A 23,645-nucleotide genomic window follows, 5' to 3' on the forward strand; every position below is an offset into this window, starting at 1 on the left:
AAAATGTCAGATGCCTGTTGAAGCGCGACCAGGCAGGTTGAGTGAAATAGTTTTTATTTACCAGAAAAACTAAATTAAAACTCGTGAAAACCGCGTTGAGCTGACAAAACACTGCTCCTGTCGATGGGAGGAGCGCTGATAAACGGCTAAAAGCCCGCGAACGAACAACCGCGGTCACGTGACCGTGCCGACCAACGACGAGGGTCCTGACTTCCCAGCCCCACCATTAGGTGCCGCTACACTGTAATTAAAAAGTGTTAACGTTGATATTCGATTTGCTTTTCAATGATCGATATTTTCAATATCGCTTTTCAATCGATCGGTATTTATTAAACAAGTTACGTTATTTAATCAAGCTTCCTACCCAAATGCTATCTTCTTGACGATACTGCTTCCAGTTCCTGCCCGTATCACTGAACATCAGCAGGTAGCGCGTCACCCAGTCTGAGCTTCCATAGCGGCCTTGGGTGGCAATAGCAGTCATCTCCGTTCTCTCCCCCAGATCTATCTGCAGCCACTGGTGCTTGTTAGACTCCAAAGGCGACCATCCACCAGCACCTTCGAAGAGTCAAAGAAATAAAACAATTGTGAGTTAAAACACAAAATGGAAGCACATGTGAAAATAATCTCCTCGACTACTCTTCACGTTGCCGCGGCATAATCAAGGGACATGTCTCACTCCCTCTTCTCCCCTCTCCCATCAGGCAAGAGGTGCAGAAGTTTGAAAACGCACCACTCGCACATTCAGGGACAGCTTCTTCCCAGCTGTTACCAGGCTACAGAACCGCCCTCTCACCAGTTTGCCGGAAGGAACTGCAGATGCTGGTTTAAATCGAAGATAGACACAAAATGCTGGAGTAACTCGGCGGGACAGGGAGCATCTCCGGAGAGAAGGAATGAGCTGAAGAAGGGTCGCGACCCGAAACGTCACCCATCCTCTCACCAGCTCGAGAGCAGTCCTGACCTCCCACCTACTCACTGGAGATCTTTAAACTATCTTTAATTGGACTTTATCTGGCACTAGATGTTGTACCTTTTACCCTTATCCGTACACTGTGGATGGCTTGATTGCAGTCATGTATAGTCTTTTCTTTGACCAGATAACACACAACAAAAAACTTTTCAATGTACCTCGGTACATGTGATGATAATAAACTAGACTAAAGGAAACTAATCCCATGTCAAATCCTGATTTAATACCTGATTATGAGATATGGCTAGTGGTTTTATTGCATCGTAGAGCAGCACGACACAGAAACAGGCTCCTCACCAGAAAATGTCCATATTGAACATGGTGCTAAGGTAAACAGATCTCATCTGCCTACACATGATCCATATCCCTCCATCTCCTTCATATCCTTGTACTTATCTAACTGCCACTTCTGATCTTAAAAGACATTTAAAAGACATGGGGTGGCACAGAGGTGCAGCAGTAGTGTTGCTGCTTTACAGCGCTAGAAACCTGGTTCGATCCTGACTCTGCGTGCAATCTCGTCAAGTCAAGTTTATTCGTCACATACACATAGGAGATGTGCAGTGAAATGAAAAGTGGCAATGCTCGCGGACTTTGTGCAAAAAGACAAACAAACAAACAAACTACAAACAGAATGGAACAGAATCACATATTCTTTTACATATTAAATATTGTGGGTGGAAGGAAAAAGGGAAAAAAAACAAAAAAACCCCAGCAATTTAAAAAGCAGTGGTGTGGAACAGTAAAGTTAGTCTCTGGTGAGATAGGAGTTTACATTCCTAATGACCTCTGGGAAGAAACTCCTTCTCAACCTCCCCGTTCTCACAGCACGGCAACGGAGGCGTTTGCCTGACCATAGCATCTGGAACAGTCCGTTGCAGGGGTGGAAGGGACCTCTCATGATTTTATTGGCTCTGGAGTTGCACCTCCTGTTGTATAGTTCCTGCAGGGGGGCGAGTGACGTTCCCATAGTGCGTTCAGCCGAACGCACTACTCTCTGCAGAGCCTTCTTGTCCTGGGCAGAGCACAGATTGTAATATTTCCGGACAGGATGCTTTCCACCGCCGCTGAGTAAAAGCAGTGGTACGGAGCAATCTGTGCGGAGTTTGGACGTTATGAGAAGAAGGCAGGGTAATGCCATTGAGAGAGGACGATAGATCAGCAAGGATCGAATAGCAGAGTAGACTTGATTCTGCCTCTATAACATGAACGCCACCAATGGCTGCTTTGCCAACAGTCTCTTCCTTCGAAGAGTTTTAATAGTATGTGTTAAATGTATGTTTTTAGTGTTCTTTAGCTTGTTTTATGTGGGGGTCTTCAACAACGAGGAGCCCAGATAGACCAGGGAGTTTCAACCATGGGTGCTTGCGGACTTAACATCACGGAGCTCGCGGTCTCTGCTCAGAGACCGACTTCGAGAGATACAAGCCACGGGAGCTTCGACCACACTGACGCAGGAGTTTCGATCGCCCCGACGCGGCAGTTTCGATCGCCCCGACGCGGCAGTTTCGATCGCCCCGACGCGGAACCTTCGATCGCCCCGACCGCGGGAGAATAAAGAGGAAGATTGGACTTTGTACCTTCCATCACAGTGGGGAATGTGGGGAATCCGCTGTGGCGGATGTTTATGTTAACTTTTATGTAGTTGTGTGTATTGTTGCTTTTTTTTCGCATGGCGGTCGGTATGGCAATTCTCATATCACTGTGCCTCAATTGGTACATGTGACAATAAAAGACCTCTGAAACCTTTTGAACTTATGAAGATAGTTGGAAGGTCTCCACTGAAGTAGATGGAGGTCTGGACTGCTCTCTAGCTAGCGAGAGGATGGTTCTGTTGCCTCTTAACAGCTGGGAAGAAACTGTCCCTGAATCTGGACAGTGTGCGTTTTCAAACTTCTGTACTTATTGCAACTGGCAATAAGCAGTGGGCAATTACTGTAATGGGCATTTAACAGTGGTTCCAAGCAGTGGTGGTGAATTACCATCAGGTTTGGCTTCCTTTCCTGAAGTGTTGGAGGATGAGGAAAAAACAGAATACAACTTCTACCGCTGATATTTCCCTGCTAAATTCAGGCCCATTACTTTGCCATCTGTTGTACAGATGAGCCATTCTTTCAATGAATGGTGGAAAAGACTTGAGGAGGTAAATGGTCATAACTTGTTCGCCTGTTCCAAAGTATCAATGGATTTGTTTTCCAAATCTACCACAGCCTGTTATTCAAAGGATTATTGTGTTCAGTTTTTGGTCAGTCTGCTATAACAAAGAGAGCATTAAGCTGGAAGGAGTAGATAAAAAATTTAGTATTTCTTTAGTTTATTGTCACGTGCACCGAGGTATAGTGAAAAGCTTTTGCTGCATGCTAACCATTCAGCGGCAGGACGATGCATGATTACACAATCGAGCCATTCACACTGTACAGGAACATGATAAAGGGAATAACATGAGTAACGTTTAGTGCAAGGTAAAGCCAGTAAAGTCCGATCAAAGATAGTCCAAGGGTCTCTAATGAGCTAGCCCTATGAGATATACAAGGATGTTCATGTTCATAAGTTCAAGGAGCAGAATCAGGCTATTCTACCCATTCTGTCTACGTCACAATTTAATCATGGCTGATCTAGTTTCACACTCAACTCCATTATCATTCGCATAACCCCTGACATCCTAAAGGGCCTGTCCCACGAGCATGCGACTCCATGCGGCAAGCGCGACCAAACCAGAAGCGGGGGCCGCGCGGAGGTCGAGTGCGTGACATGAAGTTCGAGCGAAGTCCGCGGGAAGTTCGCGCGTGACGTACGGCCTCAATGCGGCTGCGGGCCGGCAGGCCGTTGCCTCGCGTAATTTTTGAAAACGGTCAGTTTTTCGGAGCCCCGCGCGATGTCGGGACCAGCTTCGCACAACTCCATACGGCTCCGGCGATCGAAGTAGGACCGTCCCAGCGAGGCCGTACGGCTCAAGCGACCACGTTAGGTTGCGCTTGCCGCATGGAATCGCACGCTCGTGGGGCAGGCCCTTTACGTTGCCACACATCAAGGGCCTTAGCTACAGGAAGATGTTGGGCAGGCTAGCTCTTTACTCAATAGACAATAAACAATAGGTGCAGGAGTAGGCCCTTTGAGCCAGCACCACCATTCACTGTGATCATGGCTGATCATCCACAATCAGTACCCTGTTACTGCCTTCTCCTCATATCGCTTGACTCTGCTATCTTTAAGAGCTCTCTCTAACTCTCTCTTGAAAGCATCCAGAGAATTGCCCCCCATTGCCTTCTGAGGCAGAGAATTCCACAGATTCACAACTCTCTGGGTGAAAAAGTTTTTTGTCATCTCCGTTCTAAATGGCCAATCCCTTATTCTTGAACTGTGTCCCCTGGTTCTGGACTCCCTTAACATCGGGAACATGTTTCCTGCCTCTAGCGTGTCCAATCCCTTAATAATCTAATATGTTTCAATAAGATTCCCTCTCATCCTTCTAAATTCCAGAGTATACAAGCCCAGTCGCTCCATTCTTTCAACATACGACAGTCCCGCCATCCCGAGAATTCTCGTGAACCTACGCAGCACTCCCTCAATAGCAAGAATGTACTTCCTCAAATTTGAAGACCAAAACTGCACGCAATATTCCAGGTGTGGTCTCACTAGGGCTCTGTACAACTGCACAAGGACCTCTTTGCTCCTATACTCAACTCTTGTTATGAAAGCCAACATGCCATTCGCTTTCTCCACTGCCTGCTGTACCTGCTTGCTTGCTTTCAGTGCTGTAGCTGCACGTTTCCTTGGAGCTTAGGAGGCTGAGGGGTTCCTTTGTAGATATATATGAAATCATGAATGGAATATATGGGATGAATGCACTCAGTATTTTATCCAGGGAAGGGGGATTAAGAACTAGAGGGCACAGGTTTAAGGTGAGAGGGGAAAGATTTGATAGTTACCCGAGGGAGTATTATTTCACATAGGTATGTTCAAAGGAAAGACTCTGAACTCTTGAAGTTCATATATATAGGTGGGTATATAGAACGAGCTTCCAGAGGAGCTTGGGGCAGCACAGTGGCAGTAGAGTTGCTGCCTTACAACGCCAGAGATCCGGGTTCAATTCCAACCACGGGTGCTGTCGGTACAGAGTTGGTATGTTCTCCCTGTGACCGCGTGGGTTTTCTCTGGGTGCTCTGGTTTTCTCCCACACTCCAAGGACGTACAGGTTTGTAGGTTAATTGGCGGGTGAATGTTTGTATATTGTCCCTAGTGTGTGTAGGATAGTGCTACTGCTAGTCGGCATACACTCGGTGGGCCGATGGGTCTATTTCCGCGCTGTATCTCCAAAGTCTAAAGCCAAAAGGAAGTAGTCGAGGCAGGTACAATAACAACTATTAAAATATATTTGTACAATTACATGGGGAAAGGTTTGGAGGGATATATGCCTATTGCAGGCAAATGGGACTAACTTTGATGGGGTATCTTAGTCAGCATAGTTCAGTTGGGCAGAAAGGCCTGTTGCCATGCTGTGTGACTCAGGAGGTGAACCTCATCGAAATGTATGGAATAGTGAAAGGCTTGGATATAGTGGATGTGGAGATGATGTTTCCACTAGTGGGAGAGTACAGGACTAGAGGTCATACTTAGAATTACAGGACATTCTTTTAGGAAGGAGATGAGGAGAAATGTATTTAATCAGAGGGTGGTGAATCTATGGAATTCTTTGCCACAGCCAAAGCTAAGGTGGCCAAGGCAGAGGATATTTTTAAAGCCAAGATAGATAGATTCTTGATTAGTACGGGTGTCAGAGGTTATGGGGAGGGCAGGAGAATGGGGTTCGGAGGGAAAGACAGATCAGCCATGATTGAATGGCAGAGTAAACTTGATGGGCCGAATGGCCTAATTCGGCTTCTATCACTTATGACTCTTTAACTATGTCTCTATGGTAGAAGCCACACGACTCAGATAGATATGCACTTTCACTTTCATGTATGCACAGTAGCATGTGGTGCATTGCAAGACAAAATCTCTCTTGATTCCTATTTCAATACACAGAACCAATTTGTAAGTGAAATGTAGTTGCAATTAAAATTACACATTTAGCTTTGACGTGCAATCATCAAATTCCTATTCCCACATACAGTTCAACGCATCATCTCATCTGGGCCTCATTACAATATAGTTAGATAGTTTAATTTAGTTTATTTTAGTTTAGTTTAGTTTAGTTCATTGCGTTTATTGTCAGGTGTACTGAGGTACAGTGTAAAGCTTTTTGTTGCATGCTAACCAGTCAGCGGAAAGACTAGACATGATTACAATTGATTGAAGGTAGACAAAAATGCAGGAGAAACTCAGCGGGTGAGGCAGCATCTATGGAGCGAAGGAAATAGGCAACGTTTCAGGTCGAAACCCTTCTTCAGACTGATGTGAGGGTGGTGGGGAAGAAGAAAGGAAGAGGAGGAGCCAGTGGGCTGAGGGAGAGCTGGGAAGGGGAGGAGAAGGTAAGGACTACCTGAAATTAAAGAAGTCAATGTTCATACCGCTGGGGTGCAAACTGCTCCTGCAAATTACGGTGGTCCTCACTCTGGCCATGGAGGAAGCCCAGGACAGAAAGGTCGGATTCGGAATGGGAGGGGAAGTTGAAGTGCTGAGCCGCTCGGAGATCAGGTTGGTTATTTTGCGAAACGATCGCCAAGCCTACGCTTGGTCTCACCAATGTAGAGCAACTGACATCAAGAGCAGCGGATGCAATAGATGAGGTTGGAGGAGGTGCAGGTGAATTGAGCAGCCCAGAGTTTACAGATACAGGATGAAGGGAATGACGTTTAGTGCAAGATAAAGTCCAATAAAGTCAAATTAAAGGTGGTCTGAGGATCTTAAATGAAGTAGCTCAGGACCACTCGCTACCTGTTGGTAGGTTGGTTCAGTGGCCTGACAACAGCTGGGAAGAAACTGTCACTGAATCTGGTTTGTTTCACACTTCTGTACCTCTGAGGTGTAGATGGAGTCAATGGAAGGCATGTTGGTTTTTGTGATGGTCTGGGTTGCGTCCACAATCCTCTGCAATTACTTGCGGTGTTGGATGGAGCTGTTATGCAATCAAAAATAAAGGACATAGCAACATAGACAATAGGTGCAGGAGTAGGTCATTTGGCCCTTCGAGCCTGCACCGCCATTGTATGATCATGGCAGATCATTTAACTCAGTATCCTGTACCTGCCTTCTCTCCATACCCCCTGGTCCCTTTAACCACAAGGGCCACATCTACTCCCTCTTAAATATGGCCAATGAACTAGCCTCAACTACTTTCTGTGGCAGAGAATTCCACAGATTCACCACTCTCTGTGTAAAAAATGATTTTCTCATCTCGGTCCTAAAAGACTTCCCCCTTGTCCTTAAATCCTTAGAAGGGTGAGAGGCGATTTCATAGAAACATATAAAATTCTTAAAGGATTGGACAGGCTAGATGCAGGAAAATTGTTCGTGATGTTGGGGGAGTCCAGAACCAGGGGACACAATTTAAGAATAAGGGGACTGAGATGACGAAAAACATTTTCACCAAGAGATTTGTGAATCTGTGGAATTCTCTGCCACAGAAGGCAATGGAGGTCAATTCACTGGATGTTTTCAAGAAGAGTTAAATTTAGCTCTAAGGGCTAAAGGAATCAAAGGATATGGGGGGAAAAAGCAGAAACAAGGTACAGATTTTAGATGATCAGCCATGATCATATTGAATGGCTGGCTCAAAGGGCCAAATGGCCTACTCCTGCACCTTTTTTTCTGTGTTTCTATGTTTCTATCTCATTCCTTCTAACCTTGTGGCTAAAGGGATCAGGGGGTATGGAGGGAAGGCAGGTATGGGATATTGATTTGGATGATCAGCCATGATCATATTGAATGGCGGTACAGGCTCGAAGGGCCGAATGGCCTACTCCTGCACCTATTTTCTATGTTTCTATGTTTCTAACCTGCACTCCTTGCTCCCAGACAGGGCCTTCCTTCCATGAATGCCATTGCTGGAGCCACAGAAAATATCATGAGAAACGCAACACCAAAAACGAGCAACGATGTTCCATTTAAGAATGAATTTCCCCAGGTTTCATTATTTTAAGTGACCACAAAACTGTGAAGTGAGTATGAAAGTTAAACAGCTGAGATCTCTCATCATCTTCTAACTCATAAATGAATTTCTCTGCGGGATTTAACAAGAAGACCTGTGTTTCAAAACTAGCAAATTAAATTATTTTTATATTTAATGCTCTCGAAAGGACCACCAGCCGCCTTCAATGAACATACAATCCAGCCACATCATCTTCTTTCAAGGGCCAGTCCAAGGTAAAGGCGCTAAATGCGTCATTGTAATTGTTGTCAAGCTTGATGAGAAATGCTATTAAAGAAGCAATGTTTCCAGTGGTTTTACACTTCAGTGCTACAAAAAGAACAATCCCCATCAACACAACAGGAAAGCAATTCTATTTCTTCGGAGCTGTACTCTTTAAAAGGCTTTCATCAATCTGTCTTAGTCATGGAATCCCAGCACAACAATAAGCCTTCGGCCTACCGCTAATGCGTGTTGTTCTGCCCGCCACGTGACAGGAGGGATAGCGCACAGCCCACAATGGACCGGTCCCCTGATCATCGTTACGTTTTTGCATATCATTCATTCATTTAAAAACATAGAAAATAGGTGCAGGAGTAGGCCATTCGGCCCTTCGAGCCTGCACCACCATTCAATTTGATCATGGCTGATCATCCAACTCAGTATCCCATACCTGCCTTCTCTCCATACCCCCTGATCCCTTTAGCCACAAGGGCCACATCTAACTCCCTCTTAAATATAGCCAATGAACTGGCCTCAACTACCTTCTGTGGCAGAGAGTTCCAGAGATTCACCACTCTCTGTGTGTGAAAAATATGTTTCTCATCTCGGTCGTAAAGGATTTCCCCTCTATCCTTAAGCTGTGACCCTTGTCCCGGACTTCCCCAACATCGGGAACAATCTTCCTGCATCTAGCCTGTCCAACCCCTTAAGAATTTTGTAAGTTTCTATAAGATCCCCCCTCAATCTCCTAAATTCTAGCGAGTATAAACCAAGTCTATCCAGTCTTTCTTCATATGAAAGTCCTGACGTCCCAGGAATCAGTCTGGTGAACCTTCTCTGTTCTCCCTCTATGGCAAGAATGTCTTTCCTCAGATTAGGAGACCAAAACTGTACGCATTACTCCAGGTGTGGTCTCAGCAAGACCCTGTACAACTGCAATAGAACCTCCCTGCTCTTATACTCAAATCCTTTTGCTATGAATGTTAACATACCAATCGCTTTCTTCACTGCCTGCTGCACCTGCATGCCTACATAAAATGCTGGATTGGCTTGGCATGTCAGGCAGCATCTCTGGTGAACATGGAGAGATGACTGTTTTGGGTAAAGGAGCTATGGAAGTGCTGTGTGAATTCTGGCCTTTGCACTGTGATTTGGCTTCTCTGTAGGGAACAGCTTGCCCTCCGCATTCATCTGGTTGAAATAATGGGTCGACTGGGCTTGTATTCACTGGGATTTAGAAGGGTGAGAGGCGATTTCAAAGAAATATATAAAATTCTTAAAGGATTGGACAGGCTAGATGCAGGAAAATTGTTCGCGATGTTGGGGGAGTCCAGAACCAGGGGACACAGTTTAAGAATAAGGGGACTGAGATGACAAAAAACATTTTCACCCAGAGATTTGTGAATCTGTGGAATTCTCTGCCACAGAAGGCACTGGAGGTCAATTTACTGGATGTTTTCAAGATAGAGTTAAATTTAGCTCTAAGGGCTAAAGGAATCAAAGGATATGGGGGGAAAAGCAGAAACAAGGTACAGATTTTAGATGATAAGCCATGATCATGTTGAATGGCTGGCTCGAAGGGCCAAATGGCCTACTCCTGCACCTATTTTTCTGTGTTACTATGTTTTTATATCATTCCTTCTAACCTTGTGGCTAAAGGGATCAGGGGGTATGGAGGGAAGGCAGGTATGGGATTTTATTTGGATGATCAGCCATGATCATATTGAATGGCGGTACAGGCTCGAAGGGCCAAATGGCCTACTCCTGCACCTATTTTCTATGTTTCTATGTTTCTAACCTGCACTCCTTGCTCCCAGACACAGGGCCTTCCTTCCATGAATGCCATTGCTGGAGCCACAGAAAATATCATGAGAAACAGCAACACCAAAAACGAGCAACGATGTTCCATTTAAGAATGAATTTCCCCAGGTTTCATTATTTAAGTGACCACAAAATTGTGAAGTGAGTATGAAAGTTAAACAGCTGAGATCTCTCATCATCTTCTAACTCATAAATGAATTTCTCTGCGGGATTTAACAAGAAGACCTGTGTTTCAAAACTAGCAAATTAAGTTTTTTGTATGTTTAATGCTCTCGAAAGGACCACCAGCCGCCTTCAATGAACATACAATCCAGCCACATCATCTTCTTTCAAGGGCCAGTCCAAGGTAAAGGCGCTAAATGCGTCATTGTAATTGTTGTCAAGCTTGATGAGAAATGCTATTAAAGAAGCAATGTTTTCAGTAGTTTTACACTTCAGTGCTACAAAAAGAACAATCCCCACCAACACAACAGGAAAGCAATTCTATTTCTTCGGAGCTGTACTCTTTAAAAGGCTTTCATCAATCTGTCTTAGTCATGGAATCCCAGCACAACAATAAGCCTTCGGCCTACCGCTAATGCGTGTTGTTCTGCCCGCTACGTGACAGGAGGGATAGCCCACAGCCCACAATGGGCCGGTCCCCTGATCATCGTTACTTTTTTGCATATCATTCATTCATTTAGAAACATAGAAAATAGGTGCAGGGGTAGGCCATTCGGCCCTTCGAGCCTGCACCGCCATTCAATATGATCATGGCTGATCATCCAACTCAGTATCACATACCTGCCTTCTCTCCATACCCCCGATCCCTTTAGCCACAAGGGCCACATCTAACTCCCTCTTAAATATAGCCAATGAACTGGCCTCAACTACCTTCTGTGGCAGAGAGTTCCAGAGATTCACCACTCTCTGTGTGAAAAATGTTTTTCTCATCTCGGTCCTAAAGGATTTCCCCTCTATCCTTAAGCTGTGACCACTTGTCCTGGACTTCCCCAACATCGGGAACAATCTTCCTGCATCTAGCCTGTCCAACCCCCTAAGAATTTTGTAAGTTTCTATAAATTCCCCCTCAATCACCTAAATTCTAGCGAGTACAAGCCGAGTCTATCCAGTCTTTCTTCATATGAAAGTCCTAACATCCCAGGAATCAGTCTGGTGAACCTTCTCTGTTCTCCCTCTATGGCAAGAATGTCTTTCCTCAGATTAGGAGACCAAAACTGTACGCATTACTCCAGGTGTGGTCTCACCAAGACCCTGTACAACTGCAATAGAACCTCCCTGCTCTTATACTCAAATCCTTTTGCTATGAATGCTAACATACCATTCGCTTTCTTCACTGCCTGCTGCACCTGCATGCCTACATAAAATGCTGGATTGGCTTGGCATGTCAGGCAGCATCTCTGGTCAACATGGAGAGATGACTGTTTTGGATAAAGGAGCTATGGAAGTGCTGTGTGAATTCTGGCCTTTGCACTCTGATTTGGCTTCTCCGTAGGGAACAGCTTGCCCTCCGCATTCATCTGGTTGAAATAATGGGTCGACTGGGCTTGTATTCACTGGGATTTAGAAGGGTGAGAGGCGATTTCATAGAAACATATAAAATTCTTAAAGGATTGGACAGGCTAGATGCAGGAAAATTGTTCGCGATGTTGGGGGAGTCCAGAACCAGGGGACACAGTTTAAGAATAAGGGGACTGAGATGACGAAAAACATTTTCACCCAGAGATTTGTGAATCTGTGGAATTCTCTGCCACAGAAGGCAATGGAGGTCAATTTACTGGATGTTTTCAAGATAGAGTTAAATTTAGCTCTAAGGGCTAAAGGAATCAAAGGATATGGGGGGAAAAGCAGAAACAAGGTACAGATTTTAGATGATCAGCCATAATCATATTGAATGGCTGGCACGAAGGGCCAAATGGCCTACTCCTGCACCTTTTTTTCGGTGTTTCTATGTTTCTATCTCATTCCTTCTAACCTTGTGGCTAAAGGGATCAGGGGGTATGGAGGGAAGGCAGGTATGCGATATTGATTTGGATGATCAGCCATGATCATATTGAATGGTGGTACAGGCTCAAAGGGCCAAATGGCCTACTCCTGCACCTATTTTCTATGTTTCTATGTTTCTAACCTGCACTCCTTGCTCCCAGACAAAGGCCTTCCTTCCATGAATGCCATTGCTGGAGCCACAGAAAATATCATGAGAAACAGCAACACCAAAAACGAGCAACGATGTTCCATTTAAGAATGAATTTCCCCAGGTTTCATTATTTTAAGTGACCACAAAACTGTGAAGTGAGTATGAAAGTTAAACAGCTGAGATCTCTCATCATCTTCTAACTCATAAATGAATTTCTCTGCGGGATTTAACAAGAAGACCTGTGTTTCAAAACTAGTAAATTAAGTTATTTTTATATTTAATGCTCTCGAAAGGACCACCAGCCGCCTTCAATGAACATACAATCCAGCCACATCATCTTCTTTCAAGGGCCAGTCCAAGGTAAAGGCGCTAAATGCGTCATTGTAATTGTTGTCAAGCTTGATGAGAAATGCTATTAAAGAAGCAATGTTTCCAGTGGTTTTACACTTCAGTGCTACAAAAAGAACAATCCCCACCAACACAACAGGAAAGCAATTCTATTTCTTCGGAGCTGTACTCTTTAAAAGGCTTTCATCAATCTGTCATGGAATCCCAGCACAACAATAAGCCTTCGGCCTACCGCTAATGCGTGTTGTTCTGCCCGCCACGTGACAGGAGGGATAGCCCACAGCCCACAATGGACCGGTCCCCTGATCATCGTTACGTTTTTGCATATCATTCATTCATTTAGAAACATAGAAAATAGGTGCAGGAGTAGGCCATTCGGCCCTTTGAGCCTGCACCGCCATTCAATATGATCATGGCTGATCATCCAACTCAGTATCCCATACCTGCCTTCTCTCCATACCCCCTGATCCCCTTAGCCACAAGGGCCACATCTAACTCCCTCTTAAATATAGCCAATGAACTGGCCTCAACTACCCTCTGTGGCAGAGAGTTCCACAGATTCACCACTCTGTGTGTGAAAAATGTTTTTCTCATCTCGGTCCTAAAGGATTTCCCCTCTATCCTTAAGCTGTGACCCCTTGTCCTGGACTTCCCCAACATCGGGAACAATCTTCCTGCATCTAGCCTGTCCAACCCCTTAAGAATTTTGTAAGTTTCTATAAGATCCCCCCTCAATCTCCTAAATTCTAGCGAGTACAAACCGAGTCTATCCAGTCTTTCTTCATATGAAAGTCCTGACATCCCAGGAATCAATCTGGTGAACCTTCTCTGCACCCTCTATTTGTTCAACATCTCTCTATATCCCATTTTATATATCTCTCGTTTCCCTTTTTCTCCTGACTCTCAGTCTGAAGAAGGGTCTCCACCTGAAATGTCGCCTATTCATTTTCTCAAGAGATGCTGCCCGACTCCAGCTTATTGTGTCTATCCTCAGCTACACATAGGAAGGATGAGGAGGCCTTGGAGAAGGTGCAGCTGAGGTCTACCAGAATGCTGCCTGTATTAGTGGTTATTGGCTAAATGAAGAGGTTGGACAAACTTGTTTTCCATGGAGCGGCAGACGTTGACGGGAGATCTGTAATGCATATAAAATTCTAAGAGGCATAGATAGATAAGGTAGATAGTCAGAGCATTTTTCCCAGGATGGAAGTGTCAAAGACTAGAGAGCATAGCTTTAAGGTAAGAAGGGCAACATTTAAAGCAGATGGGCGTTATATTTGAATGAATGAATGAATGAATGCATGAATGCATGAATGCATGATGCATGAATGAATGAATGAATGTATGGATGAATGAAAGCATGAATGAATGAAAGAATGCATGAATCAGTTTATTGGCCAAGTATTCACATAGAAGGAATTTGCCTTGGTGCTCCACCCACAAGTGAGATACAGAGATAGTGACAGTGACAGTGATTAGGAATGACACATAAAACATTAAACAAAGGATCATAAGATCATAAGGAATAGGAATAAAATTAGGTACACAAAAAAGCTGGAGAAACTAAGCGGGTGCAGCAGCACTATTGAGACTGAAGAAGGGTTTTGGCCCGAAACGTTGCCTATTTCCTTTGCTTCATAGATGCTGCCGCACCCTATGAGTTTCTCCAAACGGCCATCATAGGTTTAAGGGCTTGTCCCACTCGCGCAATTTTTTGGCGATTTTGCCGGCACCGGTCATAGTCGCAGCAGGTCGCCGAAAATTCTCAACACGTTGAAAATCCAGCGGCGACCCAGAAAAAGGTGCGACTCTTTGGGCGACTACTCACGACCATACAGGTGACATTTCGCGGTTTGACGCCTGTCACCCAAAGAGTCGTATCTTTTTCTGGTCGCCGCTGGATTTTCAACATTTTGAAAAATGTTGGCTACCTGCTAGGGGTGGTGGTGGAGGCAGATATAATAGTGGTGTTTTAGTGGCTTTTAGATAGGTTTAGTTTTTAGTTTAGTTCCGTTTAGTTTAGTTTAGGGTCACGTGTGCCGAGGTGACGCTTTGAATCGCGACCCTTCTTCAGCATCAATCAATCAATCAATCAATCAATCAACCTTTATTGTCATCTTGCAAGCAACAGTTGTACAGTGCAAAATGAAAAGACGTTTCCCAGTGAATAGCGGAGCATCGCACATGAAATTTAAAACATTTCACACATAATAACACTAAAAACAATCCAGTCCCTGATGAAACAGTATAAATAATTAAAAGCAGGTAAAACACAATGTTAAAATACAATAAACCAATCATAAAAATGTCCGGGGCAGCTGATTTGAGTGGCCAGTGCCAGTTATTAAAGTGTCCGTGCCAGCCGCAGAATCAAGTGACTGTGAGTACAGAGTGACTGTTTAGCAGCCTCACAGCCTGTGGTAGGAAGCTGTTTAGCAGTCTTGTAGTCCGGGCTTTGATGCTTCGATATCTCTTGCCTGATGGCAGGAGATCCAGGTGTATGTGGAGGGGGTGCAGTTTGTCCTTAGCAATTCTCTGAGCTTTTTTCAGACAGCGGCTCTGGAACAGTTCTTGTGCCGAGGGTAGGGAGACGCCAATGATCCTCTCTGCTCCCCTCACTACCCTCTGCAGAGCCTTCCTGTCCGAGCAGTTGCAGGTGCAGTACCGCGTATTTATGCAGTACGTGAGTACAGACTCCACCGTACCCCTGTAGAAAGTCCTGAGGATGTTGGTGGGGAGTGAGGCCTGTTTTAGTTTCCATCACCACTATCAGTCTGAAGAAGGGTTCAAACCCAAATCATCACTGATCCATGTTCTCCCGAGATGATGTCAGACCCGCTGAGTTACTCAAGCATTTTATATATTTATTGTAAAGCAGCATCTATCTCTCTCCTTTCTGTGATCCGTTGACTTCTGTATGTTAACATTTTAACCCAGCAAAATAAAACTACTCCTGAACTCTACAAAATCTTGAGAGGAATATATCGGGTAGCCGCATAGAGTCTCTTGCCCAGAGTAGATGAATCGAGGACCAGAGGACATAGGTTTACGGTTAAGGGGAAAAGATTTAATAGGAATTGTAGGGGTGACTTTTTCATACAAAGGGTGGTGGGTGTATGGAACGAGCTGCCAGAGGAGGTAGTTGAGGCAGGGACTATCCCAACATTTAAGAAATAGACAAGTACATGGATAGGACAGGTATGGAGGTGATATGGACTAAAGGCCGGTGGGACCAGTGTAGCAGGGACATGTTGGACGGTGTGGGCACGTTGTGTCGAAGACCCTGTTTCCACACTGTATGTCTATGACTCCATGACTTGGAAATAGCAAGTGGCATTTTGTTCTACAATGACATCTGCACAAAAAATACCAATTGACACAGAAGGTGGTGGGTATATGGAACAAACTACCAGATGGAATTGTTGAGGCAGGTTCAATAACAACATTTGGACAGGCACAGGGATAAGAAAAGGTTGAGAGGGACATAGGTCAAAAGAGGGGGAATGTTTAGTTTTACTTTAGTTTGGGTTAGAGATATGACAGGAAACAGGCTGTTCAGCCCACCGAGTCTGCGCTGACCAGGAATCCCCGCACACTAACACTATCCTATACACACTGGGAATAATTTACAATTAAACCAAACCAATTAGCCAACAAACTTGTACGTCTTTGGAACGTGGTAGGAAAGCCGGAGGTCCTGGAGAAAAAACGCACGCGGGTCACGGGGAGAACGTACAAACTCCGTACAGACAACACCCATAGTCGGGATCGAACCAACATCTCTGGTGCAGTAAGACAGTAACTCTACCGCTGCACCGCCAATAGGTTGGGCTTAGTTAAGCAACTCAGTCAGCATGGACAAAAATAGGCTGAATGGCCTGTTTCCATGCATTTATGACCAATAACTCTAACACAATTCTCCACCTTAAGTAGTTCTCCCTGTAAACCCCTGAATCAATAATATTGATTTGCAACTATTCTGTTTTACCCCATAAAGCACAGATTATGCTGGCATGAAGCATAAAATATCATAAAAGCCTAGTTTCTCAAGGTCAGGACGACGACTCCCTCAAGCCACTGGTTTAAAAAAGGAGCGGATTCTTAAAAGAGCTTCATTTTAGCAAATGAGCTAACCTTAAAGGCACATCTTTTCTAAACCCTTTTCATCTCGATCAAATGGAAACAAAGAGAAGCATTCAAAAATGGAGATGAAAGAAAAAAAAGAATGGCTTTCAGGGATATGATATAGTTATGCAATTTTAGTTAGTGAATCGAAAATGCCTTCAGCATATCTGTCTGGGAGGCAATAAGATTTCCATTAGAGGTTTGCAGAATTGTCCTTTCTCCTTTTGTGCCCTGCACCAACGCTAATTTTGAACAGAAACCTGGCCCTCAGGAATATTACTTCCATTAGTCATCATTTGTGTTATTGGTTGAGTTTAGTTTTTGCTTTATTTTGTTTACTTCAAGGGCGACACGGTGGCGCAGCGGTAGAGTTGCTGCCTCACAACGCTAGAGAATACAATAGACAATAGACAATAGGTGCAGGAGTAGGCCATTCAGCACTTCGAGCCAGCACCGCCATTTAATGTGATCATGGCTGATCATCCCCAATCAGTACCACGTTCCTGCCTTCTCCCCATATCCCCTGACTCCGCTATCTTTAAGAGCCCTATCTAGCTCTCTCTTGAAAGGATCCAGAGTTGCAGGTAGTGAAAGCAGGTAGGGAGACTGACAAAAACCTCCGGGAACTGCACGGAAACCTTGGGTGGGGCGCAAAGTCTCCCGAGGTTTCCGTTCAGGTTTTATGCCCCTGTCCCACTTAGGAAACCACTGCCTGCAACCTCCGGCAACCACCTGCAACCACCGGGAACCGCACGGAAACCTTGGGTGGGGCGCAAAGTCTCCAGAGGTTTCCATTCAGGTTTCCTAAGTGGGACAGGGGCATCTGACTCTCTCTTGAAACCACCCAGTGAATTGGCCTCCAACGCCCATTGTGGCAGAGAATTCCATAGATTCACAACTCTCTGGGTGAAAACGTTTCTCCTTGTCACAGTCCTAAATGGCCTACCATTTCCGAAATCATCGTGTAGCAAGATTACAAAACTCCATATTATTCAACATGTTACGCAACATAGCAATGTTATTCCCTTGTTTACAAAAGAACTGGTGATGCTGGAAGGTAGACAATAATGCTGGAGAAACTCAGCGGGTGAGGCAGCATCTATGGAGAGAAGGAATAGGCGATGTTTTAGGTGGACACCCTTCTTCGGACTGATGTCGGGAGAGGGAGGGGGGGTGGTAAAAAGAAAGAAAGAAGCAGAGACAGTAGGCTGTGGGAGAGCCGGGAAGGGGAGGGGAAGGAGGGAGAAAGCAAGGACTATCTGAAATTGGAGAAGTCAATGTTCATACCGCTGGGGAGTTATTCCCTTTATTGTGTATCTGTACATTGCGGACCGCTCGATTGTAATTGTGCATTGTCTCTCCGCTGACTGGCTAACACGCAACAAAACCTTTTCATTGTACCTCAGAACACGTGACAATAGACTAAACTCAAACTCCAAACGTTGCAAACGATCATATTACAGCGCCACAGACCCAGGTTTGATGCTGACTATGGGTGCGTGTCTGTATGGAATTAGTATGTTCTCTCTGTGAGCTGCGTGGGTTTCCTCCAGGTTATCTGCCTCCCCCCCCCCCACACACTCCAGGTTTGTAGGTTCATTGGCAAATTTGTAAATTGTGTGTAGGAGAGCGTTAGTGTGCGGGGATCGTTGGTCGGCACGGGCTCGGTGGGTCGAGGGGACTGACACCCTGCTGTATCCCTAAAGTCTGAAGGATTTTTAATGCTTAATTTGCAAGACAACAAAGCATGGTTGCAAACCATCATGCCCGAAGGCAGGTTTAGTTTGGGAAGGGTGAAGAATTAAATATGATGGATGTGTGTGTGTGTGTGTGTGTGTGTGTGTGTGTGTGTGTGTGTGTGTGTGTGTGTGTGTGTGTGTGTGTGTGTGTGTGTGTGTGTGTGTGTATATACAGTATATGTGTGTGTGTGTGTGTGGTGTGTGTGTGTGTGTATATACAGTATGTGTGTGTGTGTGTATATGTGTGTATGTGTGTGTGTGTGTATATATGTGTGTGTGTGTGTGTGTATATATGTGTGTGTGTGTGTGTGTGTGTGTGTGTGTGTGTGTGTGTGTATATATATGTGTGTGTGTGTGTATATATATAGTATATTTGTGTGTGTGTGTGTGTGTATACAGTATATGTGTGTGTACACACACAAACACACGCATATATCTGTATATAAGCACTATCCCTCTATCCCCCCTCCTCCCCCACCCTCTCTCCTCACCTCCTCCACTTTCCCCTTCCCCTCCCCCCCCTACCCCCTCCTCTCCCTCTATCCCCGTGCTCCCAAGAATGGGGTAACTCAAATATCACTGTACCTTAACGGGCGCATGTGACAAACAATGTGAACTTGAACTTGAAACTACATAGACTTGGGGGCATTGTTTTTTGCATTATTATTGTTTATGTGCTGAGATCCTGAGAGTGATGCCATCTGGAGCTACTGTATGCTCCTGGTAGTGCCACCCATGGCGGCAAGGTCGAGGGGGAGGTCTCTGACAAAGAGCAATCCAACCAAGACCTCAACGGTGGAACAGGTGGAGGACGATGGCTGAACTTAGTGGAGCATCACAACAGCTGGGAAGGCGGATGAAGGCTGCAGCAGAAAAGGGTCTCCGGTCGTCTTGGACTCCATGGCACTGGATCCTGACCAAGAACTGTCAAGGACCGTGGGATGGCTGTCTGTGCGCCAGTCTCCCCACGTTAAACAAAGTCACGCACAGGCGTCCTCCATATAGGGAGTAGCACCCTGGAGACAACCATGGTCAGCCATGACCGAAGGGGGCCAAAGTATATATCTTTGTGTATATAACAGAGCGATGTTCAGGAATGTTAACAATGGAGATGACTTATGTCCCTTACCATCTCTTCTGTTCAGCTTGGCGTAGCCCGGGCTGTGGCTGCTCGAGAACTCCGAGGACGAGTTGAAGGCCCAGCGATGCAAATCCGACACCAGGTGATTGTCACAGTTATCTGTCAGACCGAGAAGAAGAGAAAACATGACTTTCACCTTTTACTGATGAACAACCAAGCAGCTCCTCAGGGTTAGACTGAGCCTGGAAAATCATCACTGCCATGAACTCGCACGAGGTGCACAAGCACTTCCTTTACTCTTCCAACTAAAATGTTAGACCATAATTGGAGCCTCTGACCACGCACCCACTCCGTCAACTTCCATATCTGTAACAGCATCTTCCTAATGGAGAACCTTTCGATCTCTCCCTTAAAAATACCAAAGGCAAATGGCCTCCTCACAGCCATCTGCGGCAAAGAATTCCACAGATTCACCACTCTCTGGCTAAAGAAATTCCTCCTCATCTCCATTTTGATAGTTTTATTCTGAGGCTGTGCCCTCTGGTCCCAGACTCTCCCACCACTGGAAACATCCTCTCCACATCCAAAACTAGATCCATGCTTCTCAAGTTCGTGCCCATGTTATTTCCACACTTAATCACGCCTGTACTCTACAGACCTGCCTCATTTAATCCACCATCCTTACTTCTGAGTTTATGCCAAACCACATCCTAAAGGGCCTGTCCCACCAGCATGCGACTGCATGCGGCGAGCGCGACCTAACGTGGTCGCTTGAGCTGTACGGCCTCACGGGGCCGGTCCCATTTCGACCTCCGGAGCCGTATGGAGTTGTGCGAGGCTGGTCCCGACATCGCGCGGGGCTCCGAAAAACTGACAGTCCAAAAATCCCCGCGCGGCATCGGCCTGTCGGCCCGCAGCCGCATTGAGGCCGTACGCACAGCCTCAATGGGCGTATGCAGCGTCTCGACGCCGTACACAGTGTCTTGACGGCGTACGCCTAGCGCGTGGCGTTGCGCGGTGACGTCACCGCCCGGCGTGCCGTTGCGTGATGACGTAACCGCCCGCTGCCGTGCGACGTCCAAATTCAGTCGGCCCACCTCCTGCCCAACTGATGTCGGGACCAGCCTCGCACAACTCTAGACGGCTCCGCAGTTGGAAGCGGGACCAGCCCCGCGAGGCCATACGCCTCAAGCCACCACGTTTGGTCGCACTAGACACATACAGTTGCATGCTGGTGGGACAGGCCCTTAACTCATGCTGCTCTACGCATTAAGGTACAATGCTTTCTGACCCTTTGGAAGTTCTCACCCTAATGGGGCTGTCCCAATGTACGAGCTAATGCAAGAGCTCTCCCGAGTTTAAAAAAAAATCAAACTCGTGGTATGTACGTAGAATGTATGTAGCGGGTACGTCGGAGCTCGGGATGTCTCTTAGCGGTTTGTAACGCTAATGGAAGGTTCTCGGAAAAGCGGTGAAGCTCTGGAAGACTCGTGAAGTTTTTTCAACATGTTGAAAAATGTCCACGAGAGCCCCGAGTACCTACGAGCTGCCAATACCGTAATTCGCCGAGTTTGAATCAGGGGAAACTCGGGAGAACTTGAATTAGCTCGAAAAGCGTGACAGCCCATTACTTTGCACAACCTTGCCTTCCTTGTCCTTGTGATTTCACTCAGAGATCACTTCAAGAGTGTTTTATTGTCACGTGTCTCAAACAGAACAAAGAAATTCGTACTTGCAGGAGCACAACAGAATCTATAAACAATATGATAAACTCAATATCTTCAATATAATAAACATAAAGCTCAGTGTATTTTTGTAGATATGTATGTCTATATATAAAATGTATATATACGTGTGTGTGTGAATAAAATATAAATACATAGAAATATGCACATACACAAACATATATGTATACATACACACACATATACAATAGGCAAAATACAATAGGTGCAGGAGTAGGCCATTCGGCCCTCCGAGCCATTCACTGTGATTATCCACAATCAGTAGCCCATTCCTGTCTTCTCCCCATATCCCCTGACTCCGCTATCTTTAGCTCTAACTCCCTCTTGAAAGCATCTAGAGAATTGGCCTCCACTGCCGTGAGGCAGAGAATTCCACAGATTCACAACTCTCTGGGTGAAAAAGGTTTTTGTCATCTCCGCTCTAAATGGCCAACCCCTTATTCTTAAACTGTGGCCCCTGGTTCTGGACTCCCCCAACGTCGGGAACATGTTTCCTGCGTCTTGCGTGTCCAATCCCTTAATAAGCATATATGTTTCAATAAGATCCCCCAACATCCTTCTAAATTCCAGTGTATCCAAGCCCAGCCGCTCCATTCTTTCAACATATGACAGTCTCGCCATCTCGGGAATTAACTTTGTGAACAGACGCTGCACTCCCTCAATAGCAAGAATGCCCTTTCTCCAATTTGGAGACCAAAACTGCACACGATAGTCCAGGTGTGGTCTCACCAGGGCCCTGTACAATTGCAGAAGGACCTCTTTGCTCCTATACACGTGTGTGTATATATAGGGCAGCCACGGTGGCACAGTGGTAGAGTTATTGCCTTACAGCGCTTGCAGCACCAGAGACCCAGGTTCGACCCCGATTACGGGGACTGTCTGTATAGAGTTTGCACGTTCTCCCCGTGACCGAGTGAGTTTTCTCCCAGACTCCATAGACGTACGGGTATGTAGGTGGGGTGGAAGATTGCAACCTTCACGTGGTCCGCCCTGTTTCGACTAATGCAATCAACTCGACGTGCGCAAACGGAAGATCAAATAGACAAGTTGTCCAACAACTTTAGGCTGTGCATGCAACACGAAAGAAGAAGAAGAAGGTATCTAGGTTAATTGGCTTGGTATAAATGTAAATTGTCTCTAGTGTTTAGGATAGTGTTAATGTGCGGGGATCGCTGGTCAGTACAGACTCAGTGGGCCGAAGGGCCTGTATCTGCGCTGTATCCCTAAACTAAAACATATATATCATATATATATATATATATATATTATATATACAATATACACACACCTATACTCATACAAAAATACATACTGTACATACACATAAATCACACAAACAAACAATAATGATGCAAAAAGACAAATTCAATGCCTCTAAGTCGGTAGCTCAGAGCTTTTTTGAGGTTTTCGTGTTTAATAGCCTGGTGGCTCAGGAGAAGAAGCTGCTCCTGAACCTGGACGTTACATTTCTCAGCCTCCTTTATTTTGTTCTTCTCCTTTGTTCTTTGCCCATGCACAGTTTTAATCAGCTCACCATTGGTGGCAGTAGTTTTGGATTCCTCGTTCCTAAGCTCAGGAATCCCTTCCCTAATCCTGTCAATACTCTTTCTGCTTTTCCTTCTTTGAGAAGCTCTGTAAAGCTCGCTTCTCCCCCGGTGTGGTTGCAAATTTAATTTTGCTTGAGAGCATTTTATTATAAACTGAGGCTTTTTACTCTGCCAAACGTTGCACATAATTACAAAGGCCGTTGCTGATATTGTAAATGATGGATGTGGAGAGGATGTTTCCACTCGTGGGAGAGTCTGGGACAAGAGGTCTTAAACCTTCCTTCAGGGAGGAGATGAGGAGGAATTTATTCCGTCAGAAGGTGGTGAATCTGTGGACTTCTTTGCCACGGAAGGCTGTGGAAGCCAAGTCAACGGATATTTTTAAGGCAGAGATAGATAGATTCTTGATTAGTGCGGTGGTAAGGGGTTATGGGGAGAAGGCAGGAGAATGGGGCTAGGAGAGGGAGAGTTAGTTCAACCATGGCAGAGTAGACTTGATGGGCCAAAATCTGCTCCTATCACTTTCGACTTTCCGTCGGAAGGAACTGGCTTATGAAGGATGGAGCTGGCCATCTTGCCAATATCCGAAACGTCACCTATTCCTTTTAGTTTAGTTTAGGGATGCAAGCAGAAGCCTCCACGTGGCGCATTCCGGGCAATGCTGACGTCAGAAACTGTACCACAGTGACTGACTGAAGTAGCCAATTCTGCAACCACCGACCGTCAACCGTCACTGACCGACCGGAAAGACGTGATATAGAAGATGGCCGGACACGTGGAAGAAGAAGTTTAGTTTAGGGATACAGCACGGGAACAGACCCTTCGCGCCGACCAGCGA

At 45.5% G+C, this 23,645-nt stretch overlaps 1 protein-coding gene across 1 annotated transcript; it reads right to left on the reverse strand.

Moving 5' to 3' along the window:
• Window positions 1–328: 328 nt before the first annotated feature.
• Window positions 329–22,993, reverse strand: LOC129699156 (contactin-associated protein-like 4). The gene is made up of 3 exons (XM_055638823.1): window positions 22,726–22,993; window positions 19,564–19,674; window positions 329–558 (listed from the first exon to the last, which is right to left on the reverse strand). The coding sequence occupies exons 1-3, from the start codon at window positions 22,991–22,993 to the stop codon at window positions 344–346; spliced, it is 594 nt and encodes a 197-aa protein (XP_055494798.1). The 3' UTR covers window positions 329–343.
• Window positions 22,994–23,645: the final 652 nt, after the last annotated feature.

Source organism: Leucoraja erinacea, chromosome 7 (genome assembly GCF_028641065.1).
Source record: "Leucoraja erinacea ecotype New England chromosome 7, Leri_hhj_1, whole genome shotgun sequence".
In the NCBI taxonomy this organism is placed as follows: Eukaryota; Metazoa; Chordata; class Chondrichthyes; order Rajiformes; family Rajidae; genus Leucoraja; species Leucoraja erinaceus.

Coding starts and splice junctions, on each gene's coding strand:
- LOC129699156 (XM_055638823.1), bottom strand. CDS start 22,993: ATGTGCAACGTTTGGCAGAGTAAAAAGCCTCAGTTTATAATAAAATGC. Junction 19,675..22,725: donor AATAAAGGAGGCTGAGAAAT/GTAACGTCCAGG, acceptor TCGGTCTGACAG/ATAACTGTGACAATCACCTG. Junction 559..19,563: donor CAAGCTGAACAGAAGAGATG/GTAAGGGACATA, acceptor GACTCTTCGAAG/GTGCTGGTGGATGGTCGCCT.